This window comes from Maylandia zebra, linkage group LG8 (assembly GCF_041146795.1).
Source record: "Maylandia zebra isolate NMK-2024a linkage group LG8, Mzebra_GT3a, whole genome shotgun sequence".
NCBI classification, from domain to species: Eukaryota; Metazoa; Chordata; class Actinopteri; order Cichliformes; family Cichlidae; genus Maylandia; species Maylandia zebra.
The window spans coordinates 3,229,328-3,249,343 of NC_135174.1; the positions used below are offsets into that span (position 1 = coordinate 3,229,328).

The 20,016-nt window shown below is 40.8% G+C and overlaps 1 protein-coding gene across 4 annotated transcripts in view; it reads left to right on the forward strand.

Annotated features, from left to right (window-relative positions):
- myo15b (myosin XVB) overlaps window positions 1-20,016 on the forward strand; it is a 40,504-nt gene that overhangs the window by 12,956 nt on the left and 7,532 nt on the right. For all 4 annotated transcript variants that reach the window (XM_004574273.3, XM_004574274.3, XM_076887193.1 and 1 more), the window contains 20 exons: window positions 1,530-1,562; window positions 2,392-2,472; window positions 3,291-3,394; window positions 3,487-3,759; window positions 4,929-5,004; window positions 5,483-5,611; window positions 7,877-8,045; window positions 9,121-9,211; window positions 9,315-9,555; window positions 9,716-9,825; window positions 11,569-11,628; window positions 11,735-11,810; window positions 11,929-12,047; window positions 13,290-13,405; window positions 14,743-14,884; window positions 15,010-15,121; window positions 15,224-15,530; window positions 15,637-15,700; window positions 19,728-19,800; window positions 19,889-19,965. In XM_004574273.3, coding sequence (XP_004574330.3) covers window positions 1,530-1,562; window positions 2,392-2,472; window positions 3,291-3,394; window positions 3,487-3,759; window positions 4,929-5,004; window positions 5,483-5,611; window positions 7,877-8,045; window positions 9,121-9,211; window positions 9,315-9,555; window positions 9,716-9,825; window positions 11,569-11,628; window positions 11,735-11,810; window positions 11,929-12,047; window positions 13,290-13,405; window positions 14,743-14,884; window positions 15,010-15,121; window positions 15,224-15,530; window positions 15,637-15,700; window positions 19,728-19,800; window positions 19,889-19,965 — 2,453 coding nt within the window. The remainder of the gene's footprint in view (window positions 1-1,529; window positions 1,563-2,391; window positions 2,473-3,290; window positions 3,395-3,486; window positions 3,760-4,928; window positions 5,005-5,482; window positions 5,612-7,876; window positions 8,046-9,120; window positions 9,212-9,314; window positions 9,556-9,715; window positions 9,826-11,568; window positions 11,629-11,734; window positions 11,811-11,928; window positions 12,048-13,289; window positions 13,406-14,742; window positions 14,885-15,009; window positions 15,122-15,223; window positions 15,531-15,636; window positions 15,701-19,727; window positions 19,801-19,888; window positions 19,966-20,016) is intronic.

Genomic DNA, 20,016 nt, shown 5'->3' on the forward strand with positions numbered 1-20,016 from the left:
AAAGAGAGACCAGCTACCCTTAGGATAAAGCTTATTTCTACTGCTTGTATCCGCACCCTCATTCTTTCAGTCACTACGCAAAGCTCGTGACCATAAGTGAGACAGGGGACGTAGCTTGACCAGTAAATTGAGAGCTTTGCTTTTATGCTCAGCTCTCTTCACCATGATGAAGCGGTACATCGTTTGCATCCATCCATCTTTGGTCCCAATCCTTCTATCACTCACTTCCTCCCCTCTCTCCTCACTCGTGAACAAGACCACAAGATACCTAAACTACTCCACTTGGAGCAGCAATTCATTGATGACCCTGCGTGGGCGCTCCAGCCTTTTCTGACTGAGGACCATGGCCTCAGATTTGGAGGTGCTTCACACTAGGTTGCAAACAACTCCAGTGCAAGCTGGAGGCCAACTCTACTTGCAATGAAGCCTGATGAAGCCAGCAGATCCACATCCACCTACACCTAGAAATTATGTCCATAAAATTATAAAAAGAATCATTGACTAGTGGCAGCTGTGGCAGAGTCCAACAACCACTGGAAATGAGTCAAACCTATTGCCAGAAATGTGGACCAAGCTCACATTTCTCCTTTGGCTCTCAACAACAGGCTAGAACACCCCATACTCCTGAGTATGCAAAAAAAAAAAAAAAACAGGACAAAGAGCTGGTTGAGTGTTCTGCATCCAGGACAAAAAAAACTGCATTGACCAGGGTTCAACAAATGGAAGAGCTTTCCTTTCTGCTCCGCCCCCCTGGGGGGCATGAATTACTCATCTTGCCAGGTGGGTAGCAGTGTGATGGGCGACTCTGCTTCCTCTACAGAAGGCATGTCAGTGTGGTTAAAGAGGTCCTCAACGTTTTCCTTTTACCACTTGACCATATCCTCAGTTGAGTTCAGCAGCCCCCCACCCCACCACACACCCTGTGAGTAGAGCAATGCTTTCCCTTAATGAGATCCCGAATGGTGCCAAAATTGATTCAAGACTAACAGAAAGTCATGTTGAATCTGTTGGGCATTTTTCTTGGCCTTCAGACAATAATTCTGATTGCTACACTGCCAGATGGGAAAGGCAAAAAAAGAGAAGAAAAGAACAAAAGGCCAATTCCTCAAGGGCAACTCCAGACTGGAATAGAGTCCAAACCCTCTCCAGGAGATTGGTTATGGAGCCCAAGTAAGTGAGTTGAGATGAGATCTACTATATGTAACCAGTTGAAGGAGCTTGGAAAGAAAGTAACTGGCCTTTTTTAAGTTTCATGAAGACATTTCATCTCTCATCCAAGATGCCTGGTCCCTTGTTTTAGTTCTTTTCATAAGGGTTGATTGAATTACTCTTTGTCTGACCCCTCACCCAGGAACAATTTGGTTTGGGAGACTAGGGGGCAACAGACGCCCCTGGCACCTGGGATTACTAGGACACACGAACTGAAATTGTATTGCTGCTCGTCATATATCTTATACACATTTTTGAAAGACAGGATTTTAGCTTGTTATGTGCCATTTCAACTGCACACTAAAACACCATTTTTACAGGTATGCCTATGACAATGCCAAGCTATCCTTTGGGTAAGTAATTTATTACATTTCTGATATAAAGAATCAAGCCTTCACTTCTTCTTTCATCATTGAGAAAATATTCACTTTTTGTCATGCCATTGATTATGAATGTCTTTAGGCCAGCCAGGTTTGTTCTAAGATCTCCATTTGATATGCAGTTAGGGGGCCCTGTAGAAGGCACACTTCAGTATAGTTAACTAATATAACCGAACACAGTACTGCAAGCCTCATTAGTTTACTGCCTATCCTTCAACATTGAAAAGCGGTGAACCATTATCCCTTCTTGACATACAACATGATATATGTAGTGTTGAATTTGTAGTTTTTTCACATTCTGTTTATAATTTTAGTAATTCTTGATAATTCTTGATCTTTTTAACCTCTTAAAAAGGGGGATATCATTAGCTTACTTTGTAGACATACACTAAACAAGCATAGTTTCACAAACTAGAAAATATCTTTTATAGGTCTAGTGCTGTCTGATTTCAATTTGGAGATATCTAATAGGTGACGATTTTGATCAGGGGTCAGGTTGGGCCTAAACGTACCTGCTGTATATATTAAGCAGTTAAAATAAACATTGTTGTTCTGTTTGTTGTTGTTTTTAAAGCCATTTTAAAGCTGATTTGGTTAATGCTGTTTCTTGGTTTATTCCATGTGGAGTTTTATATCTCATATCTGTGTATGTATAATATATATGTATATCGCTTATACTGGTTATCTTTTAGAATACTCATATGCAGTTTAATTTTTATGTTTTGGATTTTTTTAAGTCATGGATTCAAATAAATTACAGAAAATGTTTCAATTCTCCATATGTTGCTTTCTGTATGTATAGGAGCACCAGTCAACCCCGCAATGCCCAGTTATGGTGCAAATCCCATGATGCCAGCCATGCCAGCCATGCCAACCATGCCAGGTAATTCTCCAACATTTCTTATTCATTTTTTTCAGACCTGGGCTCATATGATGACACAGATTATTGGTAGGTCAACTACCACCTCCTAAGGGACAGCCAACCAGCCTCCTCTGACACTGCCTCCTGGACCCACTGCATCCCCACCCCACCCCCCCTCTAGCACATGACACTCCGCAACGTAACCCCATGTCCTGACTTAGTCTAGGGAGTCTTAGCCTACTCACCCCTTAAAGTCTCATTCAGGCAGTCCACCAACTCATTAGTCTGAGGGTGGTAAACGCTGGTCCAAAAGGTTTAATGCCCAGTAGTTCTTCTTGTGTGCAAGACATGAACAAAGTGCCCTGGTCAGTCGGTATCTCTACCCTGGGATCCCGACTCAGGATATGACTTGAAACAGTGCACTCTTTGCTGAAATGCAGCACTGCTTTGGGATATTGTGTTGCATTAACCTGCATCAGAACGAATACAAAGTGATATCCCCATGCACTCCAGTGAAATGCCCCCCCCAAACAACTGGTACCAACAACTGTGTGCATTCTTCCTGCATGGGATTGTCATGACTCACTCTGCATAATCTTTCCATAATCATCACAAAATAATTAAATGCCAACGCTACGTCAGGTCGCACTTTGACCATCAACATTTGTGGTCAAAGTCCAACATTTGTCATCACAAGACTGCTCTGGTGGAGCAAATAACTGGAAGTGCAAAAAAACAAAATTATATATGCATGAAATAGTTTATAAGCACTGTGTTTGCGGAGTTTTATATATGTATTTAAATATGTGTAACAATTTGTCATAATTGATCATACACAGCCATGATGATGCCTCAGGCTCCCATGCCTGCTCCTGCTGCTGACCCCATGCAGATGGCAGCAGCAACGCAACAGGCTCTAATCAACCAGCAAGCCCTTCTCATGGTCAGCACTATGATGATCATTTTGTTCACATCCTTTATCACCCCTTCATCCCTCGTAAGGCCAAAGTTTAAATTTCTCCCCTGTCCTCTCAGGCCCAGCAGATGACCATGCAGGCAATGACTCTGTCCCAGCAGCAGGCACAGGAGCAGCAGAAGAAGGAGCAGGAGAGACTGAAGAGGGAGGAACAAAGGCAGAGGGAACAGGAAAGAAGGCAGGAGGATGAGAGGGAACGGAGGCGTAGATCAGAACGGCGTTCTAAGGACCGTTCAAGTTCACCTCCTCCTCAGTCTCGCTCACCCCCACCTGTCCAGTCCAAAGCATCTGCGCCTAAAATCACCCAAAACTACAGTCAGCCTGAGGCAGAGGTATTTATATTAAATATATATATATATATATATATATATATATATATATATATATATATATATATATATATATATATATAGTATAGTTTATAGCATATTGTGTGAGCAACTACTTTTGAAAACACTGTCAGTGTGGTACTTGTATTCAGTTGGTTACTTGCTGTGACATTTTTTAAAAAAAATCCTTGCCCCCTTGAATTTCTGAGCATTACTGCCCACTCCCACTTTCCCTCTCTGTCACATCCACCCGCTCCCGCAATATTTGTATCCAGTCCTGCCCACACCCACAGACTCATAGTTTTCACATGGCGTCAGAGCTAGGGGGATGCATCCACCTAGAGGGAAAAACAGTACTGCAGTCCTTTGCACTCCTTTGCCATCAATCACAGTTTAACAAACCGCCAGATAGTTGCTGTGCTGTCGAATGCACAAATCTACATTTATTTACAGCTGCCAGAAGAGCGTAAAGTATTGCGCCAACACGCCTCTCCTAACCCCACCTTAGGGAATGACCTAATCACACCAATCCCTGCTTCTCCACATTAACCCCGCCTGCATTTTAAACTGTAGGAATGATTCACTGACATTGTGAAAACTTTACTGTTATGACACAACATTAAAGTGACAAATGAATACTTTTCTAGTCCTACACTGTAAATGTCAAAATGAACAAAACATACTTTTTCCATGTGGTAGTTTATTTGAGCTAGTTATGTACTGCTTTCCTTTGCTTTAACTATGAACTGTTTCTTGTTCTTTACCTCCTACATGGCAGCATTGTTTGCCCGTCCAGACTGAAATTACAGGTAGCTGTCCGTACTTTGAAACTATTGATCCTGGGAGCAGTGTAATGTGAGGGATTCTCTACAACATACGCATAGATGTGACTGAACTGGAGCTCGCAGATTGTTAATCAAAAATCCCCCCAAAATTTTTAGTGTACAATCTTTTATAAATGACTTGCAAATACATACATATTATTCAATTGAAATGATGACTGACTTGTTTCTGAAAACAGCTGGTCAATACACTTACAACGTAGGATACAGACAGTGTTTGCTTTAGTCTTTCAATTTGGATTTTTTACCTCAAACTCTGTGAATGTGAAACAATAGTGTCATGTCATTATGCACTTCCTTCTCCTTATCGTTTAAATGTTACTTTTACAGCCAGAAACAGAAGTAAACTTAGATGCAGATGAGCTATACTCTGTCAAAGATAAGAGGGACTTCTTCCAGAAGATTGGTGAGTTCAACAGCAAAATGTTCTTTCTTGCTCAAATGTATCATTCACAAGATATATGTTTGACAGATTATTCAAGTCATGTATAACATTTATAAATTTCTGCAATAACCTTTTCCCTTTCACCACGCTTTTATCTCTAATGTATTGGTCAGATTCATGCCCAAGAATTTTTCTTGATTCCATATTTTCTTGAATGCTTGATTCATGACTTTGTAAAGCCAGGGGTTTAGCCTATTGTTTATTTTTGTTAAGAAGGTCCTCAAGTCAAAATATACAAATTAAATGATTTTAGGCTGCAATCTTTATGGAGTTGATTTTGACTAGTCGGTCCATGTTGTGATGTTTTTATGTTTTACAGGAGGTTTAAATATTGTTTTTCTATTTATAGAATTCAATTTGCATTTTCAGTGATTGCTCCTGTAGTGTTTTTTTTAAGTCATGGTTTTTCTTAATCCCATTTTCTTGTGCTGTCCTACAGCCACTCAGCCCAACCCTAAAGACCCTAAAACCCTAAAGACACGTCAAGCCCCAAGCACAACCAGACAGCAACAGCACTCACCTCCATTAACTTCTCCTTTGCCCCCACCTGTAGCAGCTAAGCCAGAAGGTAAGAGGATTTTACAAGTTCAAGGGTTCTCTGAACTGATCCTTCCTCTAAAAAGCTCATTTTAATTCAGATCATTTAGGGTAATCTCCAAACTAACTACCAAATAAATGGTAAAATGATAGCAAATAATAATATTTTGTACCAAAAACATTATGGATTCAAGTCTTTTTACACGTGAAAGTCTGAGCCAAGGTTTATAGAATAGAATAGAATAGAATAGCCTTTATTGTCATTGTACAGAGTACAACGAAATTGGAGTGCCACTCCCTTGGTGCAAGATTCAATAATAAATATAAATGTAAAATATAAAAAGTACAAAAAAAAAACAATCGTAAGTACTCAAACAATAGTATGTACAATATATACAGGATAGCAGCATTAATATGATGACAGTATGAATAGCAGCATAATATAATGACAGTGACGGTATGGAATAGGTTCAATTGTTTTTGTGCTTATTTACTACGGTGATAGCTCTGGGAAAGAAGCTATCCCTGAATCTGTTTGTCCTGGTTTTATGTGACCTGTACCGTCGGCCTGACGGTAATAGTTCAAACAGTTGGTTGCTGGGGTGAGAGTGGTCCTTGATGATATTGCCAGCTCTGCTGAGGTACCGAGAGTTTGCAGTGACCTCCAGGCTGGGCAGAGAGCAGCCAGTGATCTTCTGGGCTGTGTTGATGACCCTCTGCAGTACTTTCCTGTCCGCAGCTGAGCACCCTGCATACCATGTTGTTATGCCGTACGTTAGGATGCTCTCTATGGTGGCTCTGTAAAATGTCACCAGCAGCCTCTCCTCCAGGTTGTTCCTCCTGAGCACTCTCAGAAAGTGGAGATGCTGCTGGGCCTTTTTTTACCACCGCCGTAGTATTTGCAGTCCAGGAGAGGTCATCAGATATCTGCACGCCCAGAAACCTCATGGAGTGTACCCTCTCCACACAGCTCCCGTGGATGTAGAGTGGGACCGGGTCTGCTCTGCCCTTCCTGAAGTCCAAGATAAGTTCTTTAGCTTTCGTGGTGTTCAGTTGGAGGTTGTTAACTGAACACCACTCAGTCAGTCTGTTGACCTCATCTCTGTAGTCCGACTCATCCCCCCTTGAGATGAGTCCAACCACTGTGGTGTCATCCGCGAACTTTATGATGGTGTTTGAGAGATGGGTAGGGGAGCAGTCGGAGAGCGTAAACAGGAGGGGACTCAAAACACATCCTTGTGGAGACCCGGTGCTGAGTGTGATGGTGCTGGACCGGTGGGGGCCGAGTCTGACAGACTGTGGTCTATTTGTCAGGAAGTCCTTGATCCAGAGGCAGATGGGGGTGGAGAGTCCCAGGTGAGACAGTTTCTGGACCAGGATCTCCGGGATGATATGATTGAATGCTGAGCTGAAGTCCAGAAAGAGCATTCTCACATAGCTTCCTCGGTGCTCCAGGTGACTCAGCGCAGTGTGGAGCGCTATGGTGATAGCGTCCTCGGTGGATCGATTTGTCCTGTAGGCAAATTGGTGGGGGTCCAGAGTGGGAGGCAGACCGGCCCTGATGTGCTGACAGACCAGTCTCTCAAAGCACTTCATCACTACAGGCGTAAGTGCAACAGGCCTGTAGTCATTTGGGCTGGCCACAGCTGTCTTCTTGGCGATGGGGATGATGGTGGAGGTTTTGAGGCAGGGCGGGACGGTGTTTGATGACAAGGAAAGGTTGAAGATTTTAGTGAAGACTTATGTTGTTTGCATGTTACATTGTTTGTTTTTAATTTTGCTTAAGCATTTTTATCATGCAGCTAAGAACTTGACATAACATACCATTATTCTTACATTATTTACTATTTGGGCTACCTCTCCTTATATGCAACAGTGTTACAATACTGCTGTTTCTTTTTTAATCAGGATTCTTTGCTCTCCTGTACACTTGCATTTGAACTTTTTACATTATTGTTGCAGCATATTTTAATTACAAACTCTAACTCCTCCTTCACTGATGTGTTACTGTAATTCATTGTTCCTGTCAATAGCTTCAGTGATGACCTTTCATACTTAATGAAAATTGGCCAAAATACTGAACCATCAAAGAAAGTGGGTTTGGTTCAGATAATAGTCCGAGCCAAAAACTTACATGTGAAAAGATCCTAATGACTTGGTAACTGATGGCACAGGGCATCTTTACTGCAGAATTCTAACCTCAGCAGGCTATTTTGGTGCCACTATGGATCAGCAGCATATTAGGAAGGCTTGCTAGTGTTTATATCTTACATTTCCTGCGTTTTGTCTCCCATAGTGAAACATCCACAAAGCCCACCTGCAAGGGAAGTTGACCCCCCAAAAGAAAAACCAACCCCAACTCCCCTCACTAAGCCTCAACCTGAACCCACTTCCAACATTCGGGAAATCATCAAACAGTTCAACAGCCGACCACAACCAGAACCCGAACCCTTTCAGCCCGTCAGGTCTGAGCACTTCATCCTCTGTGTACACATTTCCATTAAAGCCTGAAATTGAAGTTTCCTTTAATCATCTGGATACTGCTTGAGCATTCTTTATATCTTACATGTGATGAAAAACTACCAAAGATGAGTCAGCATAAATGTTGGGGGGGAAATGGAAAGGCATTTTAGATCGTCAGAGGTTTGAGTATCACTTTAAACATAATTGGAGCTTTAACCAAATTTTGGTGAATGTGTCCAGTTTGCAGCCAGTCACATGGCTATCCTGACCAATTCAGTCTGTTGATGTCGCCAGCTCTGATGTTACTCCTCTAACAGACCATAGGAGGTACATTGCACTCTCTAAAACAGACTGAGAGAAAATCCCTGACATTTTGCTGTTCACTTGCATCTCTGCGTCCTAAGGACATAGAGCCAGTTTATTCCCTTTTTGTGTACAGACTCAGGTTGTAAAAGGGTCACCATCCCAGGTCCTTAGAACTTTGGGGATGATGTCATCGGGGACTGCAGCCTTGCTCTCGTGTAGTTTCTCCTGCTGTCACTTAACCTAGCCAAAAATTACAATAGGGAAGGGGTTCATTTTATGGGGAAGTTGAGGAAAAGGGAAAAGCGCTGAAAGTAGTCGAAGTTTATGGAATCCAGGATGTGTGATGGAGGAAGCACCACAATGGTATAAACTAACCTAACCCTGTTAAAGATATTATTTAGCTCTTTTGTTCTCTGCAGATTGCCCACTGGTTGTCCGTCTCCCACCTTACACACAGTGGTTTTCTTCTTCCCACTCTATAGCATTGGTGGTGATGTTAGGCCTCCTGCTCTCTTTGTTTGTACGCCAGTATTAATTATGAGTCAGAGATTTAGGTATCTTTTCCCTGGAATTTAAAAAAAAAAATGTAAAACTAATGTTTAAATGTTTAAATGTTTTTTTTGTTTCCTTTTATCAGATTTTACATCTTAAGCTAGCTCGTTTTACTCATATTCTATCAGTTCATAATAAAACTTGTTGAGAGCGTGCATGTAAATGAAACCTTAATAGAATTGTCTTGTTTTCTACATATCTTTTTTCTCCTCTTTGCAGACACCCTGCAAAATCATTTGTAAAGAAGAGTAACCCCAAAGAGGAAGCTCTGGCTAAGCTTAAAAACAAAGCACCAGTGGCACAACAGAAGGTCAGAATACAAACAAATAACTAGAAATCTTTTTTGTTTGTTTATGCAATTACACTCTTAATTAGGTAATTCTTTAACAGTTTGACATCCTTCCTGTATGTAGAAACAGTGGCTGCCTCCTCCACCCCCTTCTCCAAAGACCCGTTCACCACAGAAATCTCCACCATCAACAAGGGGTCGCAGAGTCATCTCCAACAGCATGAGACAGAAACAGCGCTCCCTGGAGGACCTGTTCAGCTCCCAGCAGCCCCAGCACCCTCCTCCTTCTCCCCCTGACTCCCCACCACCTTCCCCAGGCTTTCAGGACATCCCTGAGCCACCATCAATGGCTGCTCCATCAATAAGTGGGTGTCCCCTGACTTCATGTTTCCCCATACATCAGCATTATTCTGTGACATATTTGGCTGATAAATAGCATCGGCCGACAACAGCTCTATATGCCCTCATATAGCTGAGGGTATGTATCTTTGTCAGTAACTTTAGTTTACTGTGTATTAACTATAGATGATGATATGCCAGAGGACGAAGGCATTCAGTCCAAACTCCACCGCTTCTCTGCTGGGGTTTACTTCTCATACTACAACATGCCAGGAAAACTGTTCCTGCGAAAAGAAGTAAGATTTGCATGCACACAAAAACAATTAGGAGGTTCACTTATATGGATACTGTTTTGGGTCCTTCTTACCATCGTGAAGGACCCATCAAATAGGGATGCAGTGGGTTTTGTGGAAACAAGATTGTTATAAGAGGAGAAACTCCTTTCTTGAAAGACCAAGGTCTTTCATAAAATTCAATTTTGTTTCTGCCAAATCCCAAGCGCCTTCAGGCAGTTGCCTCAAGGTGTTTAAGGTAAAACGCAGTAATACAATAATATGCCCCCTTTAACCAAACACTTCACGACAGTGGAAGGGAAAAGCTTCCTTTAAACAGGAAGAAATCTTCAGCAGAACCGAAATTAAGGTGGGGGTGATGGACGGAAGACAGGACAAAATAATCAATGTGCAAGAGAGTCAGACATTTATAATAACTACTGAAAATATAGAGTGGTGTGTAAGCACAAAAAACACTCAGTGCAGTAGGGTAGCCGCCAGCAGACTAGGCCTATTGCAGTGTAACTATGGGAGGATTTAGGGTCCCCTGATCCAGACCTGCTTTATCAAAAAGGAAAGTTTTAAGCCTAATGTTGAAAGCAGAAGAGTCTGTCTGGCTCCTGAATAGTAGCTGGTTCCACAGAAGATGGGCCTAAAAGCTGAAGGCTCGGCCTCCCATTCTACTTACCATTCTTGTTGTTCTCAGGAACCACAAGTAAGCCAGCAGTCTGACAACTGCTGTCATTACGCTCACTGCACAATTCTGGAGCAATTGAACGCATTTGCGTTTTTTAAGAAAGCCAGAAAATAATTGTTATAGCAGTCCAGCCTAAAAGTAAAAAATGTGTTAATATTTAAGCGGACAATGTGTTACGGCCGAGAGGGCCAGGCTGTGGGTGTGGACTCAAATGCAGACACAGAGGGAGGCAAAACGGGCTTTATTTACAGTGCCTAGTTAACTTACAAAGCAGGAAACTATGAATGCTATGAACTGAGAACCATGAGGTCAAACTATGAACATGAAACTGAGTGCTATGACTAGGTGCTAGATTTCATGGATGGATCCTGGGAATGGAAAAAGGGGCAGCGGCTTGGATGGAGGTACGCAGTCACTATAATGAGAGGAGACAAGTAGTCAGTGGCAGTCTAGTGAATCACAGCTGAAGGATTAGACTATGGTGGTTAGGGCTTACGCGTTGCAGGTTCAAGTGTCATGCGAGGAGGGGGTGTCCAAGGGGTTCTGGGTGAGGAGTGTCCAGAATATACTTGGAGTGAGGGACTTGGCAGGGAGGCAGGCAGGTGTAGTCCAATGATGGAAAGGAAGCAACCAGATGACAGAACCAGCATCCAGGCGGAGATGTGAGTAGTTTAGTTTGGGAAGTGTGACTGCCAGGTAGGTCGTGAGTTAGCAGAAGATCTGGTCTGTTGTGAATGCTGGTCTTATATGCTGGTGACTTGATTGGAACCAGGTGTGGAAGCTGGTGGAGCCCAGCGGAGTGGAAAAACCCCGTACTCACCCGAACCATGACACAATGCAATTAAAAACGGCATTTCACTACACTTGGAATTTGAAGTACTGCTGTTATAAGTGTGTTAGCCCTGCGACAGACTGGTGACCTGTCCAGGGTGTACCCCGCCTCTTGCCCTATGACAGCTGGGATAGGATCCAGCACCCCCGCGACCCTGAAAAAGATAAGCGGAAGCGAATGGATGGATGGATGGATGTTGTTGTAAGTCCATGTTAGTAACTGCAAGTTTTATGTGCAGGTTTTTTACCCCAGAGAGATGTTTAACCAGCCCTATATTCTTAATCTGTTGTGTGAACAGGTCTGTATATTTCTTTTGTTCATCTATATATCTGATAGACATGGTAGACACACAGAGTTTGGAATTCTGTAATACTCTATTTTTACTTCTTTTTTTTTTTTTTTAGATAATCAAGGACACTTACTCTGACAGCTGCGAGAAGATCAGCAAAGAGGAGAGAAGGAAGATGAAAGATCTGCTGGGTAAGATTTTGACAGTTTATCATAAACCTTAATGCGACAATGCTGCTTTTCCAATCATTATCCGCCAGTGGCTTGAAAGAATATGACTCAGTTACACCATTTTTGCCACCCACAATAGCAAATTTCAACATAGGAACAACTATAAACACCATCCAGGACAACAACATGAAGAAGAGGATTGTCATTGCAGCTCGAGACAACTGGGAAAACTACTTTACTCGTCTGTTCCCTGTGAAGGTGAGCAGACCAAAAAATCAAAGTAAAAAACATCCAAACTGTACTGTCCGTTCTGTGATCAGTCGAGTTCGGTTGCTGCTTCTCTGAGCTTCACTGCTCTTTGTGTGTTTAGCCAGCTGTATTCTACAATATACACTCTTCCACACCTTTATTTAGTATAACTATTCAAAAACAGGTACAGATTCAGGTTATTCTATCTAAGCAACCAATCAAATAGCAGCAACTCAATGCATTCAGGCATGTAGAGGTCCAAGAGGACCAAGAGGTCCTGCAGATATTTCAACATATATTTATATATGTTTTAATATTTCAGTAGCTGCAAATCTACCAGGATTTTCCCACACAGCCTTTGTCAATCACACACAGTTTTGTATGTGATTAAGATAAGATCTTATTCTAGCAGTCAGCCTCATTGATCATATGAATAGGGCATCTAACTAGCCAGAAATTTAAGGTCATCCAGGTCGTCATGTGTTCAAGAAATTCCTGCATTCTGGATAGATAAAGCTGGGTATCGTCTGCAAAGCAATGAAAACTTATGCTGTGCCTTCCAATTATACTCCATGTAATTAGCTACATTAAAAACGTAATTAGTCCTAGCACTAAACCCTTGGATTTCCATAATTAACATTTAACATTAACATTATGTGTGAAGAGGACTTCCCTGTTACATGAACAAATTGGAGTTTGTTTGATAGATATGATTCAAACAGATGCAGCACAGACAGATTATGTATCAAACTGCACAGAAAAGTTGTCCGTTTGGTGAAAGAGCTTCCCCTGCAGCCTTTTATTCTGTGACACAGTTTACACAAACACCCATAGTAATTGAACTAAGATTTACAAATTTAAGTAACACAATTACAACATTTAACAATTTCAACCTAACAGATTGGATGGGGAAAAATGTGTGTAGAGTATGCAGGGTTCACCATGAGGTTATATTACTCTGATTGGTTGAGTATCTCCATGGTATCAGCTGGAAGATTGCACCATATGAAAAATAAGATTGTCAATTGATAAATTCAGATTCAACATTACTCTGGATTGTTTCTGCCCATTTTGATGTTTTTATTATAATAACATATACAGTATGTTCAGGGGTATATGATTGAGATATTGGGTCTTGATTGAGACACTAAAGTCATGAGCTGTGTAGTTTAAAGTGCAATACAGTAGAATCTATTGCACTTTACACTTCTTACAGATATTTATTTGCAAGCATCTCCTGTTTGTACGCAGCCAGACAGTGGGGATGCCCAGGTGTTGGGTGTCTCTCATCGCGGGATTCGTCTCCTTAAGATGGTGAGGGCATTGGGGATAAACCCCAAACATCTCCGGCTACTCAGAGGTTACAGGTAAGCATTTGCATGCACAAATTCACAGAGTAAGGGTATTTATTTGAAATACTTTCTCACTGTGTATGTACATTCTACATACTATCCATTTTTAATATTAAAATAAAAAATCTCATCTGGATCCATAATATACATGCTAAATAAATGATATAAAACGTAATTATCTCTACGTAAAGTTCATTATTTATTATCCTAAAACAGTCATTCTCAAACTGCAGGCTCCCTCTAGTGGTACACAGGAAGTCTCTGAAAAATATTTAAGATTAAATAATTATACCATGTTCTGACTGAGGGATTTCTGAAAAATTAAAATGCACAGCTCGGCCACATACGCTTTTTTTTCCACTCGATAAAAGTTAACGTAAGGATTCCCGATGGTTAGGGACAAATGCAATCACATGGCAGGGTGCTGTAAACAGACCAAACTTCAGTCAGGAGAACAACTGAGATAATCCATCCACAATATGAGGTTAGTCATTAATATACTGCTGCATGGGCTGGGCTGTAGTTAGATCGTAAGGGTTTAAAAACTGGGCTTTAAAATGAATAGTGGTAATAAAATCTGAGAGAGGCCGACAGTGATCACTGCCTTTTTTTAGGGGCTTGTTCAGATTAAATAGAACAAGATACAAAGCATTAAAACATGTTAAAAACACAACAGCCTTAATAAACACAGTAGTTTGGACCCGGAAGCAGGGTTATACGTCATCACTTAAAGACCAGACATCCCACCTACAGTTGTTATTATTATCATTTGTCACATCCTGTTTATGACAATTAAAATGAATAACATTCATATAAGAAATAAAATTGTCTCATGTAAACTGGATATGGGTTTAAATAGGCCTATACTACTGTACTTTTATGTCGATCATAAGTTCCATAACTTTAAAAGCGATATATTTTATGAGGTGGTACTTGTTGTGAAAAGTTTGAGAATCACTGTCCTAAAATATTATTTATTTATTTATCATCCTCATTAGCAAAATATGCCAGCCTGACCTGGAACTGCCCCCTAAATTGGCCAACACCACCTCTCCCCCTGCAGCTCAGCGAAAAACACACCTCATGGCCACGAAAACAAACATTGTTAACTTTGCCTGTCAGTCGTTTTCATAATGTGGCTTTCAAGTACAGTCCAAACTTCACGCTCCCAAGATATCAGCAGCTATATTGTTCCACTGTTTTCATCAGCTAGATTAAGTTGCTATGGTAATAACTATCACAGGTCTCGTGTGCTATTCCTTATGGACGTTTTTGCTACATCTTTGATATTTTAATTCATTGTTGCTGTTGGTTATTGCATTAAATGTTAACGTGGGTCTTCATGAATAAAGTTTTGCAGAGGTGCTGTCAGCTGAACTTCAGGGTGAAGACACAGTGGCACTGAAGCTGAAGAGTGAAAAACTGGTGTTGCAGTCACGCAGGGCTCCACAGATCATTGCTATGATTCAGTCATTCATCCAGGAACTCATCAAGGTACTCTTTTTATAATCATAGTTCATTCCATGGTCTATAATTTTAAAGGTTTTCAGCTTATATTCACAGTCTCCTTGTCTTTAGAGCCTCTTTAATTTTAGTTCATCTCTCACTCCTCCCTTTAGGACTCAAACCATGTAGTTGCCCTGAAGAGTTTTGTAACAGATGACAAGAGTCTACTCAGCTTCAATAAGGGTGATATAATCAAACTGCTGCCAATGGAAGGGCTAGAGCCAGGTAAAGTCATGACTTGAATTGTAGTCATATGTTTATGTTAGTTACTAAGACAAATATTATTTTCATTGTTTCCAGTCTAATTAGATTTGTCTGTTTCACCAGGCTGGCGTTTTGGCAACAAGGGAGGACGTTCTGGTCTTTTTCCAGAAGACCTCACCAAGCCATCTGCAGCCCCAGACTACCACTGTCTCAATCTAAACCACAGAGATGAGAAGAGGAAAAGCATGAGGAAGACTCTCATCAACAAACACATGGGCAGCAGTAATTCAAAGCAGCCTGGAAGAGAGGCTTCACCCCACGGTTTGGTGCATGGATCTCTCCAGAGATCACAACAGAGCTCAATGCAGGGCTCAGTCCTCAACTTAGAGGTGAACTCACCGATGGCTGACTTTGCCATGAAGTACTTCAGGTAGGATAAAAGTATGCTAAGTATTATTGTGAACTATGCTGAAGTGGTTTGGGGTCATATAACATGGAAAGTATAACTTTGTTCCACCCTTCTTTGTTTATCGAAGACTGGGGACAACAGGTCTGCCAGCCAACGGAAGGAATTTTTCACAAGTGATTGAATACACAGAGGTAAGTGTTGCAGTCCCTCTGATGTCATATGACCACATGTTTTAGTGCGAAATTAGTTAGATCTAATGCTATAACCAATAGTTAATGCACACCTATAATAGATGCCTTCCTGCAGTAAAATATGCCTCTGAAAATAGAATAGAATAACTTTATTATCCACATCAATGGAAAATTGTCTTTCATTCACCAAGCCATGAACAAATTAGTCAAATCACTTTATATCATCGCACATTCATACATACACATACAAATACAACAGAACAAACACATCACAGCATGCCTGATTGGTCTTGGGACAAGGGCTGTACTGGGACAAAAAATCGGCCTGGGCATTTTGACTAGAGACGGGCCCACCAGGTATTACAGGAAAAACCATGAAGCCTTTGAATGAAAACAAACGCTGTTGTCACAGTGATGTACACTGTCTTGTTGGTATATATGTATCAGTCTAATAAACCTAAACCTACACCATCCTCCCTATTCTGGTATTCAAAACAGTACCCGAAAGTAGACTGCTTGGTCGAGTTAACCTCCTAAACCATCTAGAACACATGGTGAAAACCTGAAATTAAGACAGAGAAGACTAGAGGTGAGACATGATCATTACTGATGACAGATTTAGATATATTTTCATAAACCATTCATTTTCCACATCAATAAACAGCATGGCAGGGCAAAATATTTTTTCCAACATGGCAACCTTTAAAAAGTGAAAGGAGACAGAAAGACAGGTGAGAAAGAATAAAACTTAATTGACTTTTTGATGGCATTTTACACACAGTACTGGTACAGTATCTAGAAAATGTGGGAAAATACTGGAATCATATACAGTACTTAGCTACTTCTGAAGAAATTATGATGGGACCCTAAAAAAAATTACTATGTACAATAATGGATTTCTATACATTTTACATCAGATGAAAACGTTTGTAGTAAGATTCAGATAATTATTTGTTAAAAGTGAGACATTTTAAATGAGAATAAGGAAGAAAAGTATTTCCTTGTGCCCCCCTTTCCCTGTTAATGCCCTACTTGGCCCCCTGGCAACACTTTGCTAGACCCGCCCCTGCACAGTTACCAGCTGGTAGCTACTTAAAAAAAGGATCCTGGTGTTATTTGTCTCTCAGAAACAGTTCATAACTTTCCTTCAACTGATTCATGTCACCTAAAAGGTAAACCTGTTTCTCCATCACCTGTTCAGCTCTGATGATTCAGTAAGGACATCTCCTGGTTTCATCTTCATGTTTCCCTCTCGCCACATATCCAAACCGACATCATGACCAGCAGCTTTACAGCTGTGGCTCCAGCAAACATCAGCTGATACTAGAAAGTAATATTAAATAAATTCTAGCTGATCAAGCTTAAACGTGCTGCTGTTGTTTAGCGCGACATCCACTGGTTTCCTCTTTCTGGTGGACGATAAACAAACACGAGAGAAAAGCCAATCAGCTGATCACTGATTTAGTTTCATGATTGAAGTAGAAACAGGAGAGAGAGAGGAGAAGAGGCAGCTGTGCAGCAAAGACACAGAATAACTCCAGCTTTGTGTCTTTTTCATTGTAGCTGAAGTCCGGGACAAACCGTGTTCCTTTTCAGCTCAATACCAAACGCGCAATATTTTCTCTGAATACCAGACGATTCCGTTTTTACAGGACGGTTGGAAACTCTAATAACTAACCTTATAAATAAAATAAGATAAAACAAGTTCAACATCAATAATATCATAGCACCCGCCCAGCAGTATAGAAACTCCGTCATGCTAGCTAGTACGCAGCACGAGTTATTGTAACTGACTGTAAAAAGTCAGCACAACGAAAATAAAATAAACTTGGTTCATATCTGACCCAGATAGACTGCAGGTCATAACTTCTTACCTGAAGTTCAGTTCACCGCCTCCGGTCTCTGCTCCTTCTGCCTTTCCGTCATCCACCTGCCAGCGTGTTGCGCCTGCTGGCCTCCACCACTTGCTAATGTTACTGAATCTGTAGAAGCTCCGCAATAGCCACCACCAAACAACTGAGTTATTTTTTCACATCTCCCTTCATCTGGCCAATCCACCACCTTTCAGTGTTTATACCGTTACGGGAAAAAATGGGAAAAAAACCCATCAGCCCATAAAAACGGAAAATCACCATCGGGCCCGATGGCCAGTCCAGCTATGCTTGGGACAAATGATTCCTTATAGGCTACATCTTTTTGCTAGCTAAAGGTGTCCTACAATGTCCAGATAAAGAGGGTGTTCACTAGGGCTGGGCCATATCATACCGTTCACGGTAATACCGGTATAATGTTGGGTAACGATAAGAAAATGAAATATGGGGATAGAATATGGGTAAAACGTGCATGCACAGTGCCTTTGTTTTCATACGCACATGGCGGAAAAAGCATGGTGGCAACGGAGAATGAGAAGGGTGAAAGCGGAGCGTTGAGTGAAACAGATGAACCAGAACTGGTTTGTAAAAATGCTGCAGCTTCACTGATGTGGAACTGGTTTAGCTTTCGTCCGTCAGATACACAACAAAGCACTTTTTTTGGTAGAGCATGCTAGCGGGCCGTCGTTATTACCGTGTTTTTTGGAAAATACGGCACACTTAAAATCAATCCTTTGATTTTCCTGAAAGTCGACAGCGCCCCTTATAATCCCGTGTGCCTTATGTATGAACTCTGGTTGTGTTTACTGACCTCGAAACGATTTTATGTACACGGCGCTCGAAAATCTGTCAAATGTTTTAGTACGACTTTGCTAAGCTACGAACCCGCACCGCTTGATGGATTGTCGAAGCATTAGGGCTTCGACAATCCGCGGAGTGATACGTACTCTGCTCTGTGTGTGTATAACTGTTTTTAAGTTTTGTGGATATTCTACATGGTTATGCTGAGGATATGTCGGCCAGTTTCCACTGGAAATGCCTTTTGGTTAAACTGTCAGCAAGGAATTTGCATTTGCACTGTTAAAGTTTTATATAACTTTAATGCACATAAAAAACAGCTGCTTGTTGAAGTGAAAATACATTTATGGTTTTTTGTTTTGTTTTTTTGCACAAATAAAGTTGTGGAGTTGTAAAGTGTTTGTCTAGTGTCAATTATATCGTCAGTTATATCGTTATCGCAAATTTTCAGATGTATATCGTGATAAATATTTTTGGTCATATCGCCCTGCTCTAGTGTTCACAGTCAGCAATGATAGATCAGACTTTCCTCAAAACGGCCCAATGATAAAGCTATACAACAGTTCTGATAATCGCTTTGTTTTTGATGGCCACAGTCAGGTTGCTATACCAGACTGAAACTGAACATAAGGATCAAGTTTATCAGTCAAGGTTACATAGCCACAACGTTTTGGAAAGACTTTATCTCCAAAGCCTCTTAACATCCTAATAACAATCTCTGATTAACTTTCTCGCAAATAGAGTCAATATTAACCATGAAACTAAATGATGTATGTTCTCAAATATTTAAAGCTATTAATGATTTTCTTTCATTTAGAAATGCAATCTTTCTCTTACTGAGACAAACCTTGAGCTCTTTTGTCAGCCACAGCTTATTATTTGTGAACATAGTAAATTTTCTAGTTTGAATCACAGATTTCTCATGAAATTGTATATATGATGTAATGCATCAGTTAATTCATGTGGATCGTTAATTGTGTCAAAGAAGTTTGTTACTTCAAAACAGTGTCTTAATCTTCTGAAGGGAGGAGAAGTAATTGACACATAATTTTAACAAATAAAATAGATATGATCTAGAATCATCACACCTAGTTCTATCCAGAATCAACAAATTCTTTGGCGTTGTCCACTCCAAAGCCATCGATGGCTCTAACACTGAGGGATATTATAGAGACTTTGTGTGGATCAAATGAGTAACTCCCATGCTTTGGCAAAAATAACTGTTGAACATGATGAATTCAGACTGTATGGCATTTCCAAGATGTTTATTATACATATTTGAATCTAGTCAGTGTTAATGAAGCTTTGTGAAATAATAAAACTAAAAGCTAACTGTGATGTGTGTCTTTTTCACACAGACTCCCATCCAGGAATCTCTCATTCTCTATAATGACCCTGAAATCAAGGAGTTATCTATTCAGTGTTTCACAAGTGAGTGTACCCACAATAACACATGGTATTATACATTGAAACTTTTTTTCTGTTCTTTCTTCATCCACGCATTTGTCTGTCCTTTCAGACATGATGGAGTACATGGGAGACATGCCAATGAGGAAGAACAGCAGCCAGCCAGAGTGTCTGAGGCAGATTCTTCTGGTGAGTGCATATTCAAACAGTTTCTGTAAGTTGGGTGGACTTTTGTTTTAA